This window comes from Physeter macrocephalus, chromosome 20 (assembly GCF_002837175.3).
Source record: "Physeter macrocephalus isolate SW-GA chromosome 20, ASM283717v5, whole genome shotgun sequence".
Lineage (NCBI taxonomy): Eukaryota > Metazoa > Chordata > Mammalia > Artiodactyla > Physeteridae > Physeter > Physeter macrocephalus.
In genome coordinates, this window is record NC_041233.1 from 7,697,797 (window position 1) to 7,718,924 (window position 21,128).

At 39.2% G+C, this 21,128-nt stretch overlaps 1 protein-coding gene across 1 annotated transcript in view; it reads left to right on the top strand.

Moving 5' to 3' along the window:
• RYR2 (ryanodine receptor 2) overlaps positions 1 to 21,128 on the top strand; it is a 564,826-nt gene that overhangs the window by 121,641 nt on the left and 422,057 nt on the right. Inside the window, exons 8-10 of the mRNA XM_055081210.1 lie at positions 686 to 798; positions 8,521 to 8,620; positions 9,329 to 9,425. Coding sequence (XP_054937185.1) covers positions 686 to 798; positions 8,521 to 8,620; positions 9,329 to 9,425 — 310 coding nt within the window. The remainder of the gene's footprint in view (positions 1 to 685; positions 799 to 8,520; positions 8,621 to 9,328; positions 9,426 to 21,128) is intronic.

A 21,128-nucleotide genomic window follows, 5' to 3' on the forward strand; every position in this document is an offset into this window, starting at 1 on the left:
TTGCATCAGCACCCCCCGAAAAGTAGAGGTTTTTAAAATTGTTATAATGCAACTGTCGTGTCACAAAAACCCAAATCCTTTTGAAAATCAAGTGGCAAAAGAACTAGACGTGAATAGGAGAGAGTAACGTGAGCAGTGTTACAGCATGTGATTGTGTGAGGAGCGAAGTTGGATCAGCGTGGCTGGTGAAATTGGCCTTGTCTTAGCATAAATAAACATCCTTTTAAAGCAATTCTTAGTGGGGAAAAGAGACACCAAACTTCCCCTAATGTCACAGCCAGTTTCTATGAGAAGAGTCTTTTTCATGTCAGTATGTCTTCCTCCCTCCCTCTCTCCCTCTTTCTTCCCCTTTCTCTCCTTTCTTTCTGATTTTTATTGGGGTACAGTTGATTCACATGTTCTGTTAGTTTCTGCTGTACAGCAAAGTGAATCAGTTATACATATACCCACTATTTTTTTAGATTCTAAGCTAATTTGGCCTAATGCGTTTTGATTTTCATGGTCTAAGAGATGAATTTGCATTCTATTTCCAATTTCTGACGTTTGTGCGAATAGGACAGTTTCATTTTAAGAAGACTGATTTTGAGGACTTCATTTCCCTCTTGTATTTTGGAGTCACTGGCAAAGAACATCGAGTTTGAAACTGAGGCATTTCTTTGTGTTTCACATTTCAATCATTGTGCAGGTGAAGCTTGTTGGTGGACCATCCATCCTGCCTCCAAGCAGCGCTCAGAAGGAGAAAAAGTACGGGTTGGAGATGACCTTATCTTAGTTAGTGTGTCCTCCGAAAGGTACTTGGTAAGTGTGCAAAGTCGGATCATGTAGTTGGTGATATGATAAGTGACAGGTCAATAGAATGATCTTTTTAAAGCTGAAATTGCAAATTATCTAGGAAAATTGCTTAGAAACAAGCCTGTATCTCTGATGAAGAATGATGTGACACGTGTGGAAGTGTGGCGTACCAGGATTATTTAGACAGGCTTTCCTCGTGCCCTTGATACGTATGTTCGTGACATCGAGAGTGCCTGTTCTTGGATTATTTTATTAACAGCATGTAAATGCAGTCCAATCAGGAATTTGATTCCCTGGACTTTATTTTGAGCCCAATGAGAAGGCTATATTAATGAGGCTGTGATTACCTATTTTGATATTTATGAAAGTAGATTATTATGTGAGAAACACTTGTCATGCTAAGAAAGGAGATATAAACAAAATTAAAAAACAGTTTAATTCCCTCACTGACATTGCATTGTTTCAAAGGGAAAGAGCTAGAAATGGGAGATTGAAGAAAGAAGTTTATGCTTAATCATTGAAGGTATTTTTTACTTTTGTGGTGAGGCCAATATCTATTTAACTTCTGTAGTAAATTATATTTTTGCTAAAGAATAATCATATGCAGAATTTTGCAGAATATTGAAATCAATGGAAGTGTGAAGGGTGTCAGTGAAAATATGTTTTTTATTTTAAGGTTGAGAAAGCAAATATAAAATATGGTATTATAAACTTTACATGAATATCCACATTAAAAAAATCCCAGACATCATAGTGGATGATGTTTGAAACAAAAATCAGAAATAGAGCGTCATTGCAGTTAAGCTCATGCTAGTTTATAGAAAGTGTGTTCCTACTGCCTTAAATCAACATATTATTTGTGTGTAATTGATTTAGAATTAAGTAAGTAGTTGGTACCCTTGGGCTCTGTGAACGTGGAAGTAAGGTGGGTCTGGGGGTGCTTCAAGTCAGTTTTTGCTGACCAAAACAATTAGTTCCAATTTTGAATCATTTCTAGGAAGAAGGGTGTAGTTTTACTTGCTTTGAGGGAAGAGGTAATGATGAAGACAGGCAAGTGGTGAAACAGGGCCTTGTGTAACTGATAGGAACTATTAAATTAAATGGAGCATCTAATGGTGCAGAGCTAAAGGGAGGCCTGGAGCATCTCTCTCCTCTTGTCTCTTAAGCAGTGTAGGTGGAAACAGGCACCACGCACATTTCTAGGACAGTCCAAGGTGTCAGCTCATCAAATAAGCATTTATTGAGCCCTTGCTGTGTGCCTGTGCTGTATATGTGAAGGTGATGTATTTTGATCAGGAGATAGACATTTCGAGTTGTAGCTTTACTTGGAAACCAATAGCAGTAATAAAAATAATTCATGCATGCTTCTTAGTATATAAATTCTACACATATCTTATTTTGATTTGGACATAACTATGCATGTTTTTGCTGTATCACTTGTTCTTTCCACTGCACAGCAGAGATTATTTGACAGGATAGTATCATTATGCACAGAAGGAGGGGAAAATTCAGAATCTCACTGAGGCCAGAGCTTATAGCATCAATTCTACCAGCAAATTCCTGAGTCACTTAATTCCCTGAATTCTGGCTTCCGCACTTACAAAATGGTGATGATTCTCCCTAGCACCACAGTTACTGTGATGAAGCAATGAGATGATGGATTTTGAAGATGCTTTGAATTAAAGAACATTATACAAACAATGGCAGTAGTTGTAATGCCTGAGGTTCCCCTTCTGTTACTTCGGGAAATAAGTAAACCTCATGATTAATTACATTCACAGATAATTTTCAAGCTACATTTTAGCCAACTTATTTAAGTTCCTTTTCTGATAACCTTTTATATAGAGCTCCAGATAGTTGGCCAACCAGATTGTTAAAATTTCACTGTTATTTGATGACGAAGTCAGTGAGTTTAGTGATCATCTGTGTAGACCTAGCTATAGTAGAAACCACAGGAATGACCAAGGACAGATTACACATGGCTTCCACCCTCAAAAAAATTGTGGAAAAGCCAAACCAAACCCATGGAACTGTAGGGGAGAGTATCGTAAGACAGTAACTAAGTGTTAGGGTTTAGGTTAGAGATGCTGAAGGATGTTTCTATGGGTGTAGGGATAGTTAATTATTACCTCACATTACCACTGTGAGTAATTAGTAGTGAGAATATAGAGTATTATGTTCACGGATTCAAGGACCTACATGGTACTTAGTGAGAAGGATCTGGAGGAAGTGAAAGGGCAAAAAGCGAGGCAGTAAAAGACATTGGACTAAACAGCGGCAGCTGGAATAATCCTCGTACTGAAGCTGAATAACTGAAAATTGGACATATATATATATATGTATACACTTGTTTATTGGTATGGAGCCTGCTAAGCACGAGCCTGGGCCAATCATATAATCTCTTCAAACCCTCAGTTTCTTCATCTGCAGTATGGGGGTAATAGCCTAGTTCACAGGGGTATTAAGAGGATTGAATGCTTAATCCAGACAAGACTATTAGCTCTATGAATGGCACAGATAAAAATTGCTTAGTGAGTTGTTATCACTATTTACCCCGGAGATTTGTGCCTGTTAAGAACTGTAGATACTTAACCAGAAGAGGAGAAAGTTGGGAAGTGAGAAGTGAAGAGACAGTTACAGTTGATTTTAAATAAAGGGCTATCATGTGAAAGCCAGATTCATATTCTGAGAAGATGCTGACACATGGTTAAAAATAAATAAGAAATACGGCTGAAAACACATCAGTTAAAACTAACTACTAAAAATAAACATGTCCTGTCATTGACTTTGTAACTTTTCATTTGTTAGTGTCTATTGGCCTTTGATCTAATTTTTCTTCACAAACAGTGATGGTTAAGCTACGGTTGAACTATCTAATTGTGCGTTTGCTGCTCTAATCAAGCTTACAACTTTTGGGATGCTAAATTGATTAAAATGGATTGAAGGAATGATTTTCACTCTGTCCTCTGCAGAGGTGTCCTGTGGACTGTGCTGGGCTCCGGGAGCCCAGGCTCCACCTAGGATGCTCCGCCCTTTTCTGCTTTATGTGATGAACCTTGTACATGATTTCTCAGGGATAAAGGGTTTTATCTCCAGAAAAGGTTGTAAGCCACTCATCCAAATAATGTCTTTTCTAATCTTGCTGTTTCATATTCTAATATGAAATGATATTCTAATCCTCTTTTCAGGAATATCTAAGAGGAAGAAAAATTCCTTTGAGCCATTGGAACGACTTATTTTAGTTTTTCTTTTAAAGGAGGCTTTGGGCTTCCCTGGTGGCGCAGTGGTTGAGAGTCCGCCTGCCGATGCAGGGGACACGGGTTCGTGCCCTGGTCCGGGAGGATCCCACATGCTGCGGAGCGGCTGGGCCCATGAGCCATGGCCGCTGAGCCTGCGCGTCCGGAGCCTGTGCTCCGCAACGGGAGAGGCCGCAACAGTGAGAGGCCCGCGTACCGCAAAAATAAAAAAAATAGAAATAAATTTTTTAAAAAAGGCTTTATCAAAGCAGCTTAAATATCAGAGAAAGATACAATTTAAAAGAGACGAAATATGGTCAAATAGGTATTACTGTGAATCTCTTTCAAACTAAACAAAATAAGATAAAGCACGCAAAATAATTTTTACTTGTGTTAGAAAGATATAAGAATCACCATGGTATGCACAAGAGTTTTCAACCCATGGATTGGATTGCTCTCATTTGAAACATTGATTTTTGAATAATTTTCTCTGTCACCTATAGAAACGGACAGATTTAAAAAACATTTTTATTGGAGTATAGTTAATTTACAGTGTTGTGTTAGTTTCAGGTGTATAGCATAGTGAATCAGTTATACATATACATATATCCACTCTTTTTTAGATTCTTTTCCCATATAGGCCATTACAGAGTATTGAGTAGAGTTCCCTATGCTGTACAGTAGCAGACAGATTTTTTAAATCCATGAAAACATTACCAAACAACTGTCTAAGAGTAAATTAGGAAAAGCAGAACTCCACAATCTAAAAAGTGATGAAAAATGCTTAAAAGAAAGCTATTCTAGGGCTCATAAAAATTTACTTCTGTCATACCCACCTCTGAACTTCCAATAAATGCTAGGTGTTCTGATTGCGTAGTAAGTTACCGAACTCCCTCAAGTTGCTTAAAAATATTGATAGCTACAAAGACAGTGATCATAAATATTTTCAAGCTCTTCATCATATCAACCAATTTATTTTTTATTTATTTACCTTGAGCCTTTTTTTTTTTTTTTCTCTCTGTGGCTCAGGTGATGGAATCATAGACTGTTCCATTTGGAAAGAGCATCTATTCTGTGTCCCTCGTTTTTTTCTCAGAATAAAAAAGTGACGTCTGAGGGGTGATATATCTTGTTTACTTGTGTTCCCTGTCACTGGAGGATCATTTTTCTAGTGTGTTGCATCACCAGGGCCAAGTGCCTGACACTTAATATGAGAGAAATAAATGAGTGAATAAATGCATCAGATAAGGGTTGAATTCGGATATTCTTAGAAATTCTTGTGCCTTGCACCTTTTGGACAGTCGGAGAAAGCTTACTGACTCTTTGTTTCATTTTCTTTTAAAATGCATAAAATATATACACTGGATTACAAAGGAAACTAAAAGTATCAAAGTGGAGTTCCAGGTTGAGAACTCCTGGGAGGTGATTTATAATATCTTTTCTATTCCTGAGATTTCGTGCTTCTATCATATAAAACCTTTGTTGCTCAAAATTTGCTTCTTGAACCAGTGGCCTTGGTTGGCCCCCCTTCACACCTCCTGAATTCAAATTTGCCTTTTTTTGACAAGATCCTCAGATGATTTGTGTGTCCATGAGAACGTGAGAGTCACTAATATGAGAATCAAGGTGATAGGAGAGAGCAGATCACTCCCCAAAGTGCCTGCAGTATTCCTGGTGGGTGTGCAAATTTCAGAGCAGTTACATATTTCAGCCTAAGGCCAACTTTGCTTTCAACCTCTGACAACATCTGTTTTGGCTTTAAGGATAACCCATCTTAGTTAGTGTCAGTAACTGAAATTGTTACTGCATTCTGAATATTTAATATCACAAGCCTGTGTGGTCCTTGCTCAGATTTCCCTTTGTTGCTTAAGCGGCAAAATTAAATAGAAGCATCCAAAATAGTTATGCCTAGAGAATATTTTCTTGAGAAGAGTGGACATGATTTAGATAACTTTAAATGGTGTAATATGACCTTAAGGACATTTTGGTTTACTTTCTCCAACAGACTGAAATTTTCCTTTTTTTTTGGTTACATTTATTGTGTACCTTTAGGCTTAGATATGATTTGAAGATTGCATTTTCGTCCTCCTCCCCCACCTTTGTTTTTTCACTGCAGTAGCTCCTTATTGCCTATAAGGTCCTTGATCTGACACCTGCTTTGTCTGCAGGCCTATCTCTCACTCTCTTTCTAAGTATATGCTATAAGCCCCAAAGGTGAAACTCTCTGCTGTGCTGTATGTTCCCTTATCTCTGCCCCTTTGGGTACCATTTCCCTTATTAGAGCCTACAGCACCAAAAAAGCCCAGGCCACTTCCCATTATGAGGTTTCTGGTGTATTAAGAATGAAAATCTCCAAACTAGCTTATAAAATTTTGGTGTTTTTTAAAAAATATTTACACTTAGCGCATTAACATTATTAATACACATACCCAAATTCAGTGTATGTACAGACTTTTGGAGACAGCATCTCTAAGTATATAAATGTGAAGCTCAGGCCAAATGATCCTACTGGCTCTTCAAATGCCTCGTCCCACATGGAACCCTGTCTCTCCTGTGGAAATACCACCTGTCCTCAAGGCTCAGGACAGTGAACTCTGTTCCAGTTAGGCTGGTCCAAGTTCTTTTCTCTCACTTCCTGTAGCACTTTGATTACAATTCAGCTAACATTTTCAAAACACTGACTCATGGCATTTTGTGGATATATTTTACTTTCCTTTCTAGCTTACGAGCACCCTCCTGGTGGGGAATGTGTTCTATTAATGTTTAGCGCAATGCTTTATACATAGTATATTCAATGAACAAGGATGAATGAACAAATCTATTTATCGTAATATGGCATGAGCTTTCACTTGAATTCAAAAGTAAAAATATAAGCATTGGTATTGTGAATCGTCTTCTGATGGTTTGATAAAATCCATATGGTTTTACAGGTTTCTTTTTTTTTTTTGGTGTGTATGTGCTGTTATTTTGGCTCAGGTCATTGAAATAGCAACATTTATGGAGTAACTTAAAATATTTTTTTAAAGTTTACGCTACTTTGATTTTAAAGGTTTGGTTCACTTCTGCACATACTTCTTTATTGAGTAACCCTGCTAGATGCTAGGGATACAGTTGTGAGCCTGTGTCAACTTACAAGAGGGAGAATGAAAAATACACTAAGTGATCACATTGTGATAAGGGCTATTTTTCTTGTTTGTGGAAGCAGATGGCATATAATTTATTTGTAACTAGTTAAAGAATTTTAATATATTAGGGAAGAAATTAATTCAGTAGAGACATCTTAGCTGGATTTTTGCATAAGAATGACAGGTCCAGGTAGAAAGGAGGTTGTAAAAAGACAGACAGCTGCTTGAGATGGGAGAGGGGTGAGAGCAGGTTATTGCTAAATCTGATGCATCCACTTTTAATCTTATTGATTGGAAAATTGCTGATAAGATAATTACATATATGTCAAATGTCACAAATTTCTTGGGTTTTGTTTTTAAGAGAAAGAAAACGAAATGCCTACCTATGCTGGTGACTTGAGATTAGTATATTTAGGCAGTAGAGACCTTTGGATGTTGAAAGGCTTGTGGCATATACCAGTGTGACTCTGTATGCTGTGACTGCTGTTTGTCTAACTAGGAAGGTCAGATATCTGGGAAAGTTCTAGTGCAATTGAAGTCTTGAAAAGCTTAGGCTGTCATCAGCATTGGAAAGTGTTGCAGGAACATTATAGGAATATTGGTGATGTTTACTCAGATGACTCCAAGAAAAAAGGTGGTTGTTCTTTGCATGTTTGAAATTCTAGCAGCAGCCAGGTAATGGTTAGTGAAATAAGCAAGTCATTTGTCTGTACTCATAATTTTGTTTTTCTTTACTTATCATTTCAGAACTCATCAATTATGGCTCTCAAAGATGTGAAATGTGATGTTCTTTTAATACATTTGACTTAAGAAGGAACATCTGAAATTTGTAATGTCTGAATTTTGAAGGACATGTGTTGTCTTGGTTTTTGATACCTATTAGGAAATATTGCCATCTAATGGCTGTTACATCAGATTGTAGATAAAAGTTCCTAAAGGACCCCATGAAACTAACACATTAGTCCAGTATGTTTAACCTACTTCATTGTCAACACACTCTCACAGTGTGATATGTAAAAACTTAATTATAGTTTTAATGGTAAGGGCCTACTATCTGTACAAATTTGCCCAACAATAAGCCTTTAAAACAAAATAGTCTGTTTTCACAAATAAATTTATTTTATTTGTGTTTTCGGATTAGTGGCTTAAGTAGTAACTCTTAGAAGGAAGCTGAAAAATACCTAAAGTCAAATATAAACTCTAATTTTTTTCCTACTAGTCTCTTCATTTTTGCGTGACGGGATTGCAACAGAGGCTCTCTGTGGACAGTCCCACGTTGGCAGCGTTCAGTTTGAGTTGGCAGAAGCACTTCCGTGTTGAGACTTAGCCAGAGCCTGTAGTGATGCCTTCTTTTGCTTCTAATGCAGCACTTGTCTTACGGCAACGGCAGCTTGCACGTGGACGCCGCTTTCCAGCAGACCCTCTGGAGCGTGGCCCCAATCAGCTCAGGAAGTGAAGCAGCCCAAGGTAAGAACTCCACTTCCATTAGGGGGCTGGTCCCTGATGCAGAGTTGGCAGTCATCTTTGGGATTGTGATAATGAGTAAATTAATTAGAGCTGTTTGTGTCAAAATATTCTGTAATGCAGATACATAACATTTAAGAAAGTCATTTGAATTGCCATTTAGAAGTGAAGTTTGTGTTAAGGTTTATCTCCTCTTATTTTTATGCTATCGTCAGCTTTAGCTTATTTTTGTGTATGTTTTACATGCTAGCTTTCTAGGGGTTATTTTCTCCAGTATTTTGGCCTCAGGGTATTGCTTAGTTAGGCTACTGTCAAGATTTCTCATCTTCCAGGGTGCGTGACTTAGAACTGGAATACAGCAGTGCTTGTACATCAGGGTTTTCCCAGGAAATATCTGTGTGTTCGGGTTATTCTTACTTATGTAAATTCAAATCTGAGCCTATCCAGCCTTGCATGTTTAGTGGAGGGTTTTATGAGGCTGAGGTCATGTATAATAGTGGGAACATCACTAACTGTGCGACTTGGAAACCCAGGGCTCAGAGGTGGCAGGCAGGTGGCACCATCCAGCTCTGTGATTTTGGCCAGGTACTTAAGCCTTGCTGGACTTCTCTGTCTCTGTCTATGAAAATAGGAGATTGGAGCCGATGATCTGTTCAGCTGTCAACATCTGATGATGACAGTTCAAATGTGACTGCATTTCAATCCTTCTAGGGTATCTGATTGGTGGTGACGTCCTCAGGTTGCTTCATGGACACATGGATGAATGCCTCACGGTCCCTTCAGGAGAACACGGTGAAGAGCAGCGAAGGTTGGTACCTGAGCCCAGTGCCTTGAGCCTTGCATTTTCTTGTTTTGATATAAGTTTTGCTTTTTTTTTTTTTTTTTTTTTTTTTTACACGGTACGTGGGCCTCTCACTGTTGTGGCCTCTCCCGTTGCGGAGCACAGGCTCCGGACGCGCAGGCTCAGCGGCCATGGCTCACGGGCCCAGCCGCTCCGCGGCATGTGGGGTCCTCCCGGACCGGGGCACGAACCCATGTCCCCTGCATCGGCAGGCGGACTCTCAACCACTGCGCCACCAGGGAAGCCCTGATATAAGTTTTGTAAATTAAGGATTTGTCTGTTCAGGCCATTAGCATAAGAGAAAGTGGGCCACTGTCATTCATCTGTCTGCTGAAGTGATCCATTGCTGGCCTCCTCTGAAGTTTTTTTCTCACGTACGGTTTTGACTAACTATGAATAGAGTTGCAGAAAATTCTTTTATAATTAAAACATGGTGAGAAGCAGTGAATACAATAAACTGAGCGGGAGGAATGAACACATTCACGTACTTAAAACTTCGTGAAATGTTCATTCGTTTTGATGAATCCTCTTTCTGGAATGTTTAGTCTCCAGTTCAGTTTCAGACTTCTCAAATTGCCCAAAGGTTTAGGACCTTTTTCTGTTACCTCCCATTTACTGAGATAGATAATAAAATTGAGCACTTTCCCTAATATTTTATGTGATTTTAATACCTCTCTTATGTTAATATTATTTGGCATTGGGCCAAGATGGCAGTAGCCTGGATCATGAGGAAAAGTGCACAAATAATACAAAACCCTAAAAATATTGAGGGTGATTTGAATGTTCCATTTTGCCTCACAAATTAATGGATGAATATGGTAAGTGGAATGCATAAATAAGTGATTATTGTGAGAGAAGGCATGATCCGGGTGATTTATTACGTGGCTTTAAGTCTTTTAATGGAGGTTTCTCGTAATATTAGCATATCACTTAGGTAACTATTATTGATAAATATTTATTTTTGTAATTTAAAGAAAGATACAGAGAACATTTAGAAAGTTAATACTTCTTTAATTAGCTGTTTAACCTTGGGAAAGGTCACTCTGAGACCTGGGTACTAGTCTTACCTCTCCCCAGGTAGACCTAGCTTACGGTGAAGGATGAAATGCAGAGCCTAGAAAAATTCCCTAAATGAAAAGTGCTGCTTTTAGTAGGTTAGGAAGAAGATGTTAATGGTGTGTTGATAGGGTTTATATAAAAGATGAGAGGGAATTCAAAAGACGGTTTATTTGAGGAATTAATTCCAAACAGAAGACTCAGAGAGATGCAGTATATACTGGGAATTGCAGTTATTCCAGAGTGATGAGGGGCCGGATGGAAGAAGCATGGAAACTAGACAGGAGGGAGTAGTTTGGTCAGCTTTTGAAGGCTCCTTAGTGCCCTTCGCACGGGTTGGCTTTTACCCTGAGATGGTTGGGAAGGAGTGTGTTGGAGGGGGTGACGTGGTCAGATCTCTTTGAAAAGAGTGTCTCTGACAAACAAGAAGAACTTAGATCGGAGGTGGAGAGATTCTGGAGCAGGGAAACCAACTCGGAGAAGGCTGCTGAAGTCATTCATGTGCGAGAAAAGGAGAAGCTTATCCTGGAGAGTGGCCATTAGAATAGGACAGCCTGGCCCAGAAACATTTCAGGTCAGATTGACTCGTTTAAGGATGAACTCTAGGTGGTTGGTGAGAGAATGTATCAGATTTAAGGGCAAGAAACTCCCTAGAGTTTCTGACTCTAGGGAAGAGAGATAGTGTTAAAGATTGTAGGAGATGGACAGATTTGATACAAAGGACTGAGTGAGATTTTGGACACTGGTGAGTACAGAGGGTTTATGGGAAATTGGAATTTTTGAGTCTTTAACTTAGACAAAGCTTGGGTTGGATATAAATCACAAGTGCACAGGGGGTAGTTGAAAGAATGGGAACCCTAGGTAGAGAGGGAGGAACAGTGACTAGAGTGTTACGTTTAGCAACTTGGGCATTGCTTTAAAAGGCTGCAAAGCCTTCGAATAGACTAACTGGAGAGGAGGCTGAGGATGGAATCCTAGATAAGGCTGATATTTAGGACTCTGACAGGTGAAAAGGCACAAGAGAGGCAGAATGGTAGCTAAATGGAGAGCCAGGGAAGTTAGTTATGGAACCCAAAGGAGGCTTGGGGTGTAGATGTGTTCAGTGATATATCATCATAGAGACTTAGGAGCAAAACGAGGTTGTGCCATAGTCTTTTGGAACTTTAGTCTCTGACTTGTTAAACGAAACACTTGAAACGAGGTGATTCTTTGAGCCCATCTACTCTTTCTACAGACACTGTAGAGATTTGTAATTAAGAGAATGGGCTCTAGATCTGGGTTTGGGCCTCGCCTCTGCCACTAATAGTTGTGTAACTTGTGTGACTTAATTTCTTGAAACATGATTTTTCTCCTCTGTGAAATGCGGCTTAAATGTTAGCTGTTACTTCATGGGATTGTTGTGAAGGTTCAGTAGGAAAATGCATGTAAAACCTTGATGCATATTAAGAGATCAACAGATGTATTGTTGTTGTTATTTTATCACTATTGTTTAGACAGAAGAGCAGCATTTAGTCAGATATGGAAACATTTGAGGGACCCTGGGCGTGCGGGTGAAAGTATGGTAGAGCGTAGATTTTAGGGGAAGAGACGCTAAACTATATCAAAGAAAACCCTCTTCTGTTTTGAAATGAATGTGGTAGGTGAGTGGTGGGGAAGGGCTCCTCTTTCTTGCTAAGCTTTAGAAGCCAGGAGTGGATGAACATAGTTTTTGTTTTAGCAGTTGGGTGTTTTCATTTTCACGTGAGAATATTCAGCGTCGGATAGATCCCAGATTCTTGGACTACGCTCGCGGGCAATGACTGCAGTTTTCCACCTCTCCTGCACATTAGAGAGTCTGTATGTTAAAGAGGGGTTTTATTAAACATGATACTTACAGAGCAGATTTCCTGCTAATTGGTTTTTTTTGGGGGGGATGCCTTTTATTTGTATTTTAATTTTTATTTTATAATGGAGTATAGTTGATTTACAATGTGTTTCAGGTGTACAGCAAAGTGAATCAGTTATACATATACATATATCTATTCTTTTTCAGATTCTTTTCCCATATAGGTTATTACAGAATATTGAGTAGAGTTCCCTGCACTATACAGTAGGTCCTTGTTGGTTATCTGTGTTATATATAGTAGCGTGTATATGTTAAGCTCAACCTCCTAATTTATCCCTCCCTGCCGTCTTTCCCCTTTGGTAACCATAAGTTTGTTTCCTAAGTCTGTGAGTCTCTTTCTGTTTTGTAAATAAGTTCGTTTGTGTCATTTTTGTAGATTCCACGTGTTAAGTGATATCATATAGTATTTGTCTTTCTCTGTCTGACTTACTTCGCTTAGTATGATCATCTCTCTTGCTGGTTATTATTACATTGCTGTAATTCTTTACATTGCTGGTTTTTACAGAGAAAACTAGGGGAAACGTCAAAGACATTTTGGTATTGTTCTGGGTCTGCTTTCCCATTGCATGCATATTGAAGGCTGCTCCCGCCCCCCTCCTGTATTATTCTTGATTTAGTGTTATTCATTTCTGTGTCAAATTAATCTCAATATGTATTCAGATCAACATGTTGTAGCTCTTTCTAGGTAGTGATGTCAGTAAGAACACATCCTTAGTGCCCCTTGTACGGTGTGTTTACACAGGTGAAATTAGATTTAAATGGATGTCAGACTTGACATGCCTCATGACATCCCTTTCTCCCTCATGACTTGAGGGAGAAAATGAGTCAGAAATAGGCAGCCAGGAGCCTGAGGGATGTTGCTTAAGACTGAAAGTTATCTATGTCTTGATTACACAGTGAGATTGAACAATTTTTTGCATGTAACGATAAAAGTAATTCCTTAAATTTTACACTTATAGAGCCCTTTATTCTTTCAAGTCTTCTTAATATCAGTGTGTAGAAATTTCTTTATCTTCTCCTGTCCTCACGCTAAGTCACTTCAGTGTCTTACAGAATAAGGGGAAGGCAAAGGACTGTACAGCCAGGAGGCAGCATTTCTTTAATTGATGTGAATCTGTATTGGGGGGAAAACACGTAGTGATAACCTTAAAAATGTATTTTGATTCATTTTTTAAAAAGAAGTAAAAATAATTTGACTTTCTGAGAGCTGGAGAAGTTCCAGGGAAATATATAAAGATTTCTTTTAACTCATAATTCTTCACTGTAATTATGATCTGGCTACCCTCAATTATATTCTGTTATTAAAGTTAAATAACTAAAGTCAAATCAGGTTTGTTACCAGAAGTAGTGGAATTGATTAAGGAGATGGCCAGAGTGACGGTTGCTTCTGAGTAATTTAGGACCATTTTGGTCGTAAATGCTGGGTTAGTTAAGTGGATTTGTCAATCTACTCATGCCTCCTTCCCATGGCAAGTTTTGAATACACATAATAGAACTGTAATTGTAGCAGTTGAAAATGCAGTTCAACGATGGGTACTGTAGTTCTAGATACCGATGCAGTGATCTTTTATTATTATTGTTTTATCTATTTTATGGAAGTATAGTTGATTTACAATGTTGTGTTCATTTCTGCTGTACAGCACAGTGATTCCGTTATACACATTCTTTTTCATATTCTTTTCCATTATGGTTTATCTCAGGATATTGAATCTAGTTCCCTGTGCTCTACAGTAGGACCTTGTTGTTTATCCATCCTATAGATAATAGTTTGCATCTGCTAGTCCCAGACTCCCACTCCAGCGCTCCCCACCATCCCCCCCCACCCTTGGCAACCACAAGTCTGTTCTCTCTCTGATGGAGTGATCTTTAACTTCCTCTTCACACTTAGATTTGTATATGTATGTGGTTTCCTGTGCATTCTCATGGGACTGTTAACCAGACCCCAGAATGAAGAGCATATATTGTCCCATTCAGTTAAGTGGAAAAGAATTGGAGAATGAAGCCTACCAAAGTTAAATTAAACATATATTTTCCCCACACTGCCCGCTCATGTTGCTTTTACGGATTGAATTCTGACATGTTCGTGAAGTAAAGCATCACTATGGTTTTATTTTAAATTTCTTGAGATTTTTCCAGAAAGATGTGTGGCTCTAAAATTACCAGTATAGGGCTTCCCTGGTGGCGCAGTGGTTGAGAGTCCGCCTGCCGATGCAGGGGGCGCGGGTTCGTGCCCCAGTCTGGGAGGATCCCGCGTGCGGCGGAGCGGCTGGGCCCGTGAGCCGTGGCCGCTGGGCCTGTGCGTCCAGAGCCTGTGCTCCGCAACGGGAGAGGCCACAACAGTGAGAGGCCCGCGTACCACAAAAAAAAAAAATAAATAAATAAAAAATAAAAAAATAAAATAAAATTACCAGTATACAACTTGTCTAAACAACAGTAAAAGTTGTAAAATCATCATCTATAGACGTTGTGAGCAGGCAGGGGAAAGGGAGAAATGCACGGAACGTTAGCTGTAGAATTGTAATTTCTTTGTTCTTTCTCAAACTTTTCAAATAGTGAGATGGGATAAATTAAGGAGAAACAAGTTCTGCTAGTTGGCAAGAGATCTGTCGGATGCCACACAGCTTTTAAATTATTGCTTTAAAAACAGATTTCATTCTGGAGCCTTGCAATTTGATTATCAGTTTTCATTTCACGCATGAAGTCTTTTATATGGGGAATGTTTTCTGTTCTGGATTCTGTCTCTGGATTGCACCTTATTACTTCCATCCATTTTTATGTGAATACAATAAAATGTCAACAAAGGCATTTACTTTATGTGCACACAGGCTTACTAATGGATTAAATATGCACTACCTGAATTAAGTATGTCATACTTTTAAATTAATAAGTTTTAAGAAAGATGAGTTAAGGGAGTGTTATTCAGAATTATTATGTGAGATCTCTGATGTGGAAACTGGTATTAGGGGAACGTTTTTTGAAAAGCATTATTTGTATGTTAAAAGTTTTTACCACATAGTTCATAGGTAATTTTATTCATTTAATAAAAATTTGTGGAATGACCACCATGTTCTGGGTGCTGGGGTTGTTAGTATCTAAAAAGATACAAAGTCTCTTTTCTCAAGGAGTTTACATTCTAGTGGGGATATGTAACAATAAAAACTTAAATATGCTTGTTTATAAATGCACACACATACCCATGCATGCATAGATAAAATACACCTGATGGTGTGTGTGTATGTGTGTGTGTGCGTGTGTGTATGAGAGAGAGAGAGAGAGAGAGCTCAAGCAGGCTTGAGTGTGGAGAGAGAAGTTGTCCTGTTTCCATCTTACCAGGCATTACTCTTGGCGTATACTTGCTCTGTCTTGTTCCTTTCAAACTCAGGACCATTAAGTCATTGTTTCTGACAATGTCTAGAAATAAATGCTACATTTGCTTTCCAGAATGTGACTCAGCAGGCAAAAGCCATGCCGTATGTATGCATGACAATATTTTTGCCTTCATGCCCCTTTTAATATTATGATTCAATGAGCTTGACTTGTGAATAATTGATAAGGCATGAAATGGGTTTGATCTAATGAATTAAGTGTCTCTCAGTCTGGCTTAGAAGGAGAGGCGTGGTTTATGTCTACGTACAGAATTGGATGACTGATACCCCGCAGGGTTTGTATGCCCTCAGTCACCTACCTCGGCGCAAGCTTCTGAAGCTGTGCTGTTTTGCTCCAAAACGGTCAAGTTATCATATAAGAACTTTTCTTCCTTCTCTTCATGTCCTGTGTATATCTCTTTAGCCTGCATCTGGGGATAGGACAGATTTCCCAGTTAGTTTTGCTAGAAGAGTAAGCCCATGAAGGAGAGCTATTTTTTCTTCTTTGCCTCTTCTCCCTGGAGAGAGACGCAGTCTTACCCCTAAACTTAACCTCCCTGCTGATTGCAGAGAGCACCTGGCCTTGCTTCAGCCTGTCATCATTTAGCAGCCTGACTTGGTCTAGAGCCACACTCTCAAGGAACGACTGGGCTAGAAGGCACTGTTTTCCAAAATACAGGCTCTGAAGGCAAAGGATTAAAAATACTCACAGAAATTGGAGCCACTGGATAACAGTAAAAATGAAAAAAACAGTTGAGGTGTTGGATGCCGTGAAAGTGAGTGACTGGCAAGAGACAATAGATTAAAACTCAACACTGAGAAAGAGAGAACTCTCCCAGTTATTTTCTCAGTGAAAATTTAAGACCGTTTTTACTGGTCCACGTTTCATTTCTTAACTTAATCTAGGTGTAAGCAATATCTTTCAGGAAGAAAAGAAAAGCTTCCTCTTTTTTTTAAATTTCCAAATTCCTCTGTGGTGGTGTTATATTCCGTACGGAGTGAAAAGTAAAAGTAGCCAATGTTTGTTGTTGTTTTTCTGCTCTAGTCCTATTTATATGATTCTTTAATATGGATTTGGAGCGTAAGGATGTTATTGTTTTTAATCCACGATGATTCATTTACATTTTATGCAGACGTGACATCTCAAAACATACTGATCTTGGGTGGCCTCGGCCTGCGGCGGCTTGAAGCAGGATTTCAGTTTCCGGCCAGAGACTGAGGTCGGGCAGGGGCAGTGAGAGCGCTGAATCCTAATCACTAGACCACCAGGGACCAGTGGCCAGTGACAAGGCCTTGGCCCATCAGTTGCGTAGAAATGAATTTCCACATAGAGGTGGAAAGCAGTGAAGCAAGTAAAGTGTTTATTAGGAGGAAAAAGAGTACAGTACGTGTGGATAGACACACGGGTGGGCTCAGAGAGAGAGAGTCTCACCCTTGTGGTAGTTAGAATCACTGTTATGGGGCGTTTCTTCCGGATTTCCTTTGACCAGTCATCTTGCTTTGCCTGGTTCTGAGTCCCTATTTGGTCTAACTCAGGGTCCTCCTCTGTGTGCGTGCACGCCTCTTAGCCAAGATGGATTCTAGCAAAGAGGCCTATGGGTAGTTGGCGTCACTTACTGTGGGGTGGCGCCACCTCCCTTTTTGACCTCCCAAAGAGGCCTATGGGTAGTTGGCGTCACTTACTGTGGGGTGGCGCCACCTCCCTTTTTGACCTCCAAGGAGCCTTTCTGCACATATGTAGTCAGGAAGGTCTCCTTGACTTCGAGGATGAGGATTATGTGGTCTTTTATCTCTTATCTGGGCAGGGCCCAGCCTCCTCTATCATCCTGCTTTTATGGAGTTTCTGCTATTACGGAGTTTCTGTCCACAGGGGAGAAACTGCTCAGCCTGAGGCCCATCCATGTCCTGTCTCAATACCCGTTTCCCCTTGTGCAGCAACTTGAATAGAAATATCACAAACTCAGTCCTGAGTAACTATGTGATGCTTCTCTAAGTGTTGTATGGGCATATACTTTCGATTTCTCTGTTACTCTGAAGAGGTTCCTGGGAGCTTGCCTGGGGTTAGGCTGCCCAGCCAAACACTCTCTCAGGCCCTTACGTAGTAGACTGGTGTGCAAGCAGAAATTCTACTGAGAAAATGTGTAAACTGAAACACTTATAATTTCTCTCTGCAATAATCTTTTAATCCTGGGTCTGTTTTTCAATTCCTTTAATGCTTATTGAGGGCTTGTATGTTCTAGGCATTTCGATGTGTGCTGGCTATAAAAAAATGAGATCATAGAAAGCGTATCTTACTATTGTACCCGTTGAGGAGGATTCGACAAGGAGGAATCTGTGCTGACCTTTGATTTTGAGGTGATACTTTTGCCAGCCTGTAAGTTAGTAGAACAAGCTTCTCTTCCCCATAATTGTTTTGAACCTGCCATTCAGTTTCAACTCTCAATGGAAATTGTGTGTGAGTAATTTTTCTGTTTTTCAAAGGATTCATAGGTGGATCCTCAACATCCAGGGTCTGGTAATACATTACCACATGGAACTTAATTTGGTTGAGGTCGTGTTGGTAGTAGAATTGTCTGTGTCTTTCACTGCCCCAGGTAAATGGCATATATCACATACTGCCATTTATTATCTTTACTGGTGTGTGTGTTCATCTATTCTGTTTCGTTTTCAGCCAGGATTGTATCATTCATTTTTATACCCCTTTCACAGAGTGACAAATATGTGGGAATCTGCACACAAATGCTGATTGTTCTGTGTTTGTGAAAGAAATTAATGGAGAAAAAAAAAGGCATGCACTTCCTTGTAGGTTGTTTAAGGAAAACAGTGGAATGCCTGCATTGAGAACCGCTCTGGTTAATTCAGAGGGGTTTGAGGTCCCCATTTGTAGGATTTCAGTGACTCCTAAAAGATTATTGTCTGCTTGCAATTCCAGAGGGGAAGAAAGAAGCCGACCAACCTGAATGAACAGAACACTATTTTGAGGCCTATGAGTCCCACATCCTTGGCTAAGAGCCTTCTCTGTTGGAAGCATCGTGACTTCACGTCACTCCACAGGGAAGAATCCCTATTCCGACAGCAGGAATCTGAGCCTTGAAGACAGTGATTTAAACAAACTGGTGGGGTGGTTTGTGGATATTTTGACGGTATGATGTATGTTATAGATTTTTTCAGAGAAAACTCACATACTTGTCAACATGCAAAACTTTTGCCTGCGAGGTCATTTTTGTGATGTTAACGTACGTTTTCTCCCAGTATTTTTCCTATTATTTTTCCCCACTTAAGCAGCTAGCAGTCCCAGTGCACTTTTCTCCTCAGGAGAGGTTGGAGAGTTGGCAGAAAGCTTAACTTTTCTAGAAGGCACTTCCCTTCCTGACTTTTATTCCCTAAAAACTAAATCCAAGGAGGTTGTTATGCCTAGTGTCTTGCACACAGGGAGAGAGAGATTCCCTCTGACAGAAAAAGAAGAGAAGAAAGGATTTTGCCATAGACTCAGAAGGCATTCACATGGAGCAAATGGACGCCCATAAGCCAAAAAAAAATATGAACCACAGCCCAAACCTCACACTTTATATGAAATCTAATTCAAATGGATCATGGGCTTAAATGTAAAACATGAAACTATAAAACATTTTGGAAAAAATCTTTGAGGTCATAGAGTTTATAACTTGACATCAAAAACATGTCCATGAAAGGAAAGCATTAATAAACTGATCTCATCAAAATGAGAAAATTTTATTCTGTAAAAGTCCCTGTGAAGAGGATGAAAAGATAAGTTATAGACTGGCCAAAGATATTTGCAAATCATATGTCCAACAAAGGACAAATATCTGAAAATACAGAAAGAACTCTCAAAGCTCAACAGTAACAAACAACCTAATTAGAAAATGGGTGCAAAACATGGACGGTGGTTTCACTGAAAGGACATACAGATTGCAAGTAAGCACAGGGAAGGATGTTCAGCGTCATTAGCAATTATGGAAATACAAGGCCACCAGGTGCTATCGCTACACACTTATCAGAATGGCTAAAACAAAACAAAATACTGATAACCACATGTTGGCGAGGATGCAGAGAAACTGGATCGCTGATAAATTGCTTGTAAATGGTATAGCCACTCTGGGAAACATTTTGACAGTTGCTTAAAAAACTAAACATGCACTACCATACGACGTAGCAATTGCATTTCTGGGTGTTTATCTCAAAGAAACAAAAGCTGTGTTCACAAAAATACTTTTTCACAAATACTTAGTGTAAAGCAGCTTTATTTGTAATAGCCGAAAACTGGAATCAGCCCAGATGTCCTTCATCAAGGGAATGGTTATGCAGTCTGCAGTACAACCATAGCATGGGGTGCTGCTCAGCAATAAAAAGGAATGGCCTGTTGATACATAACGATTGGGATGGATCTCCCGGCGGTTGCGCTGAGTGAAAATTGTCAATCCCAGAAGATCACATACTGTGAGAGTCCATGTTTATAACATTTTTGAAATGAATCTTAGAACTGGAGGACAGATTAGTGGTTATCCAGGGTTAGGGAAGCAAGAGAGGGGAGCGAGAGGGAGGTAGGTTTAGTTAGAAAAGGGCAATCTGAGGCATCCTTGTGGTGTAGGACCTTTACAATGATGGGGTTCCAGGAAGCTACACAGTTAATAAAATGGTATAGAATTTAATACACACACACACACACAGACACATACTCAAATGAATATAAGCAGAACTGGAGAAATTTAATAAGATCAGGGGATTGTATCAAAGTCAATATCTTCATTGAAAACCGTTATAGTATATATATGTATTCAATTACGTATGTAACTTGAATATATGTGGAGTTACAGATATGTGTAACTATTATACTATAGTTTGAAAATATAGTTACATATATAATAGTACATATATAGGTAACAGTTACATATCTGTAATACATAGTTACATGTATATGTAATAGTCACATTACATATGTAACTATTAGTTACATATATATTACATATATAATAGTTACACATATGTAACTATTAAGGTTATATATATATGTAACTATTATATTATAGTTGAAAAATATTACTATTAAGGGAAGCCAGACAGATGTTCAAGGGATTTTTCGGTATTCTTACAGCAGCATGTGAATCTATGGTTATCTTAAAAAAAATTTTTTTTAAGCATTCATAGAGACTGGGGAGGAAGCAGAGTTTTCTGAGTTCCACTTTCAGGCTGACCAGTACTCTGCTCCCTGACAACTTGCTACTCCCCATTTCATCCTGGCTTGTCAGGAGATGGCCAGACTCAGAGGGCAATGGCTGTGGGGTTTTTCACTTGAGCAAAATGTCCTGAGCCTCTCAAGTGAATGGAAGGCGTCAGCCCTCAGAC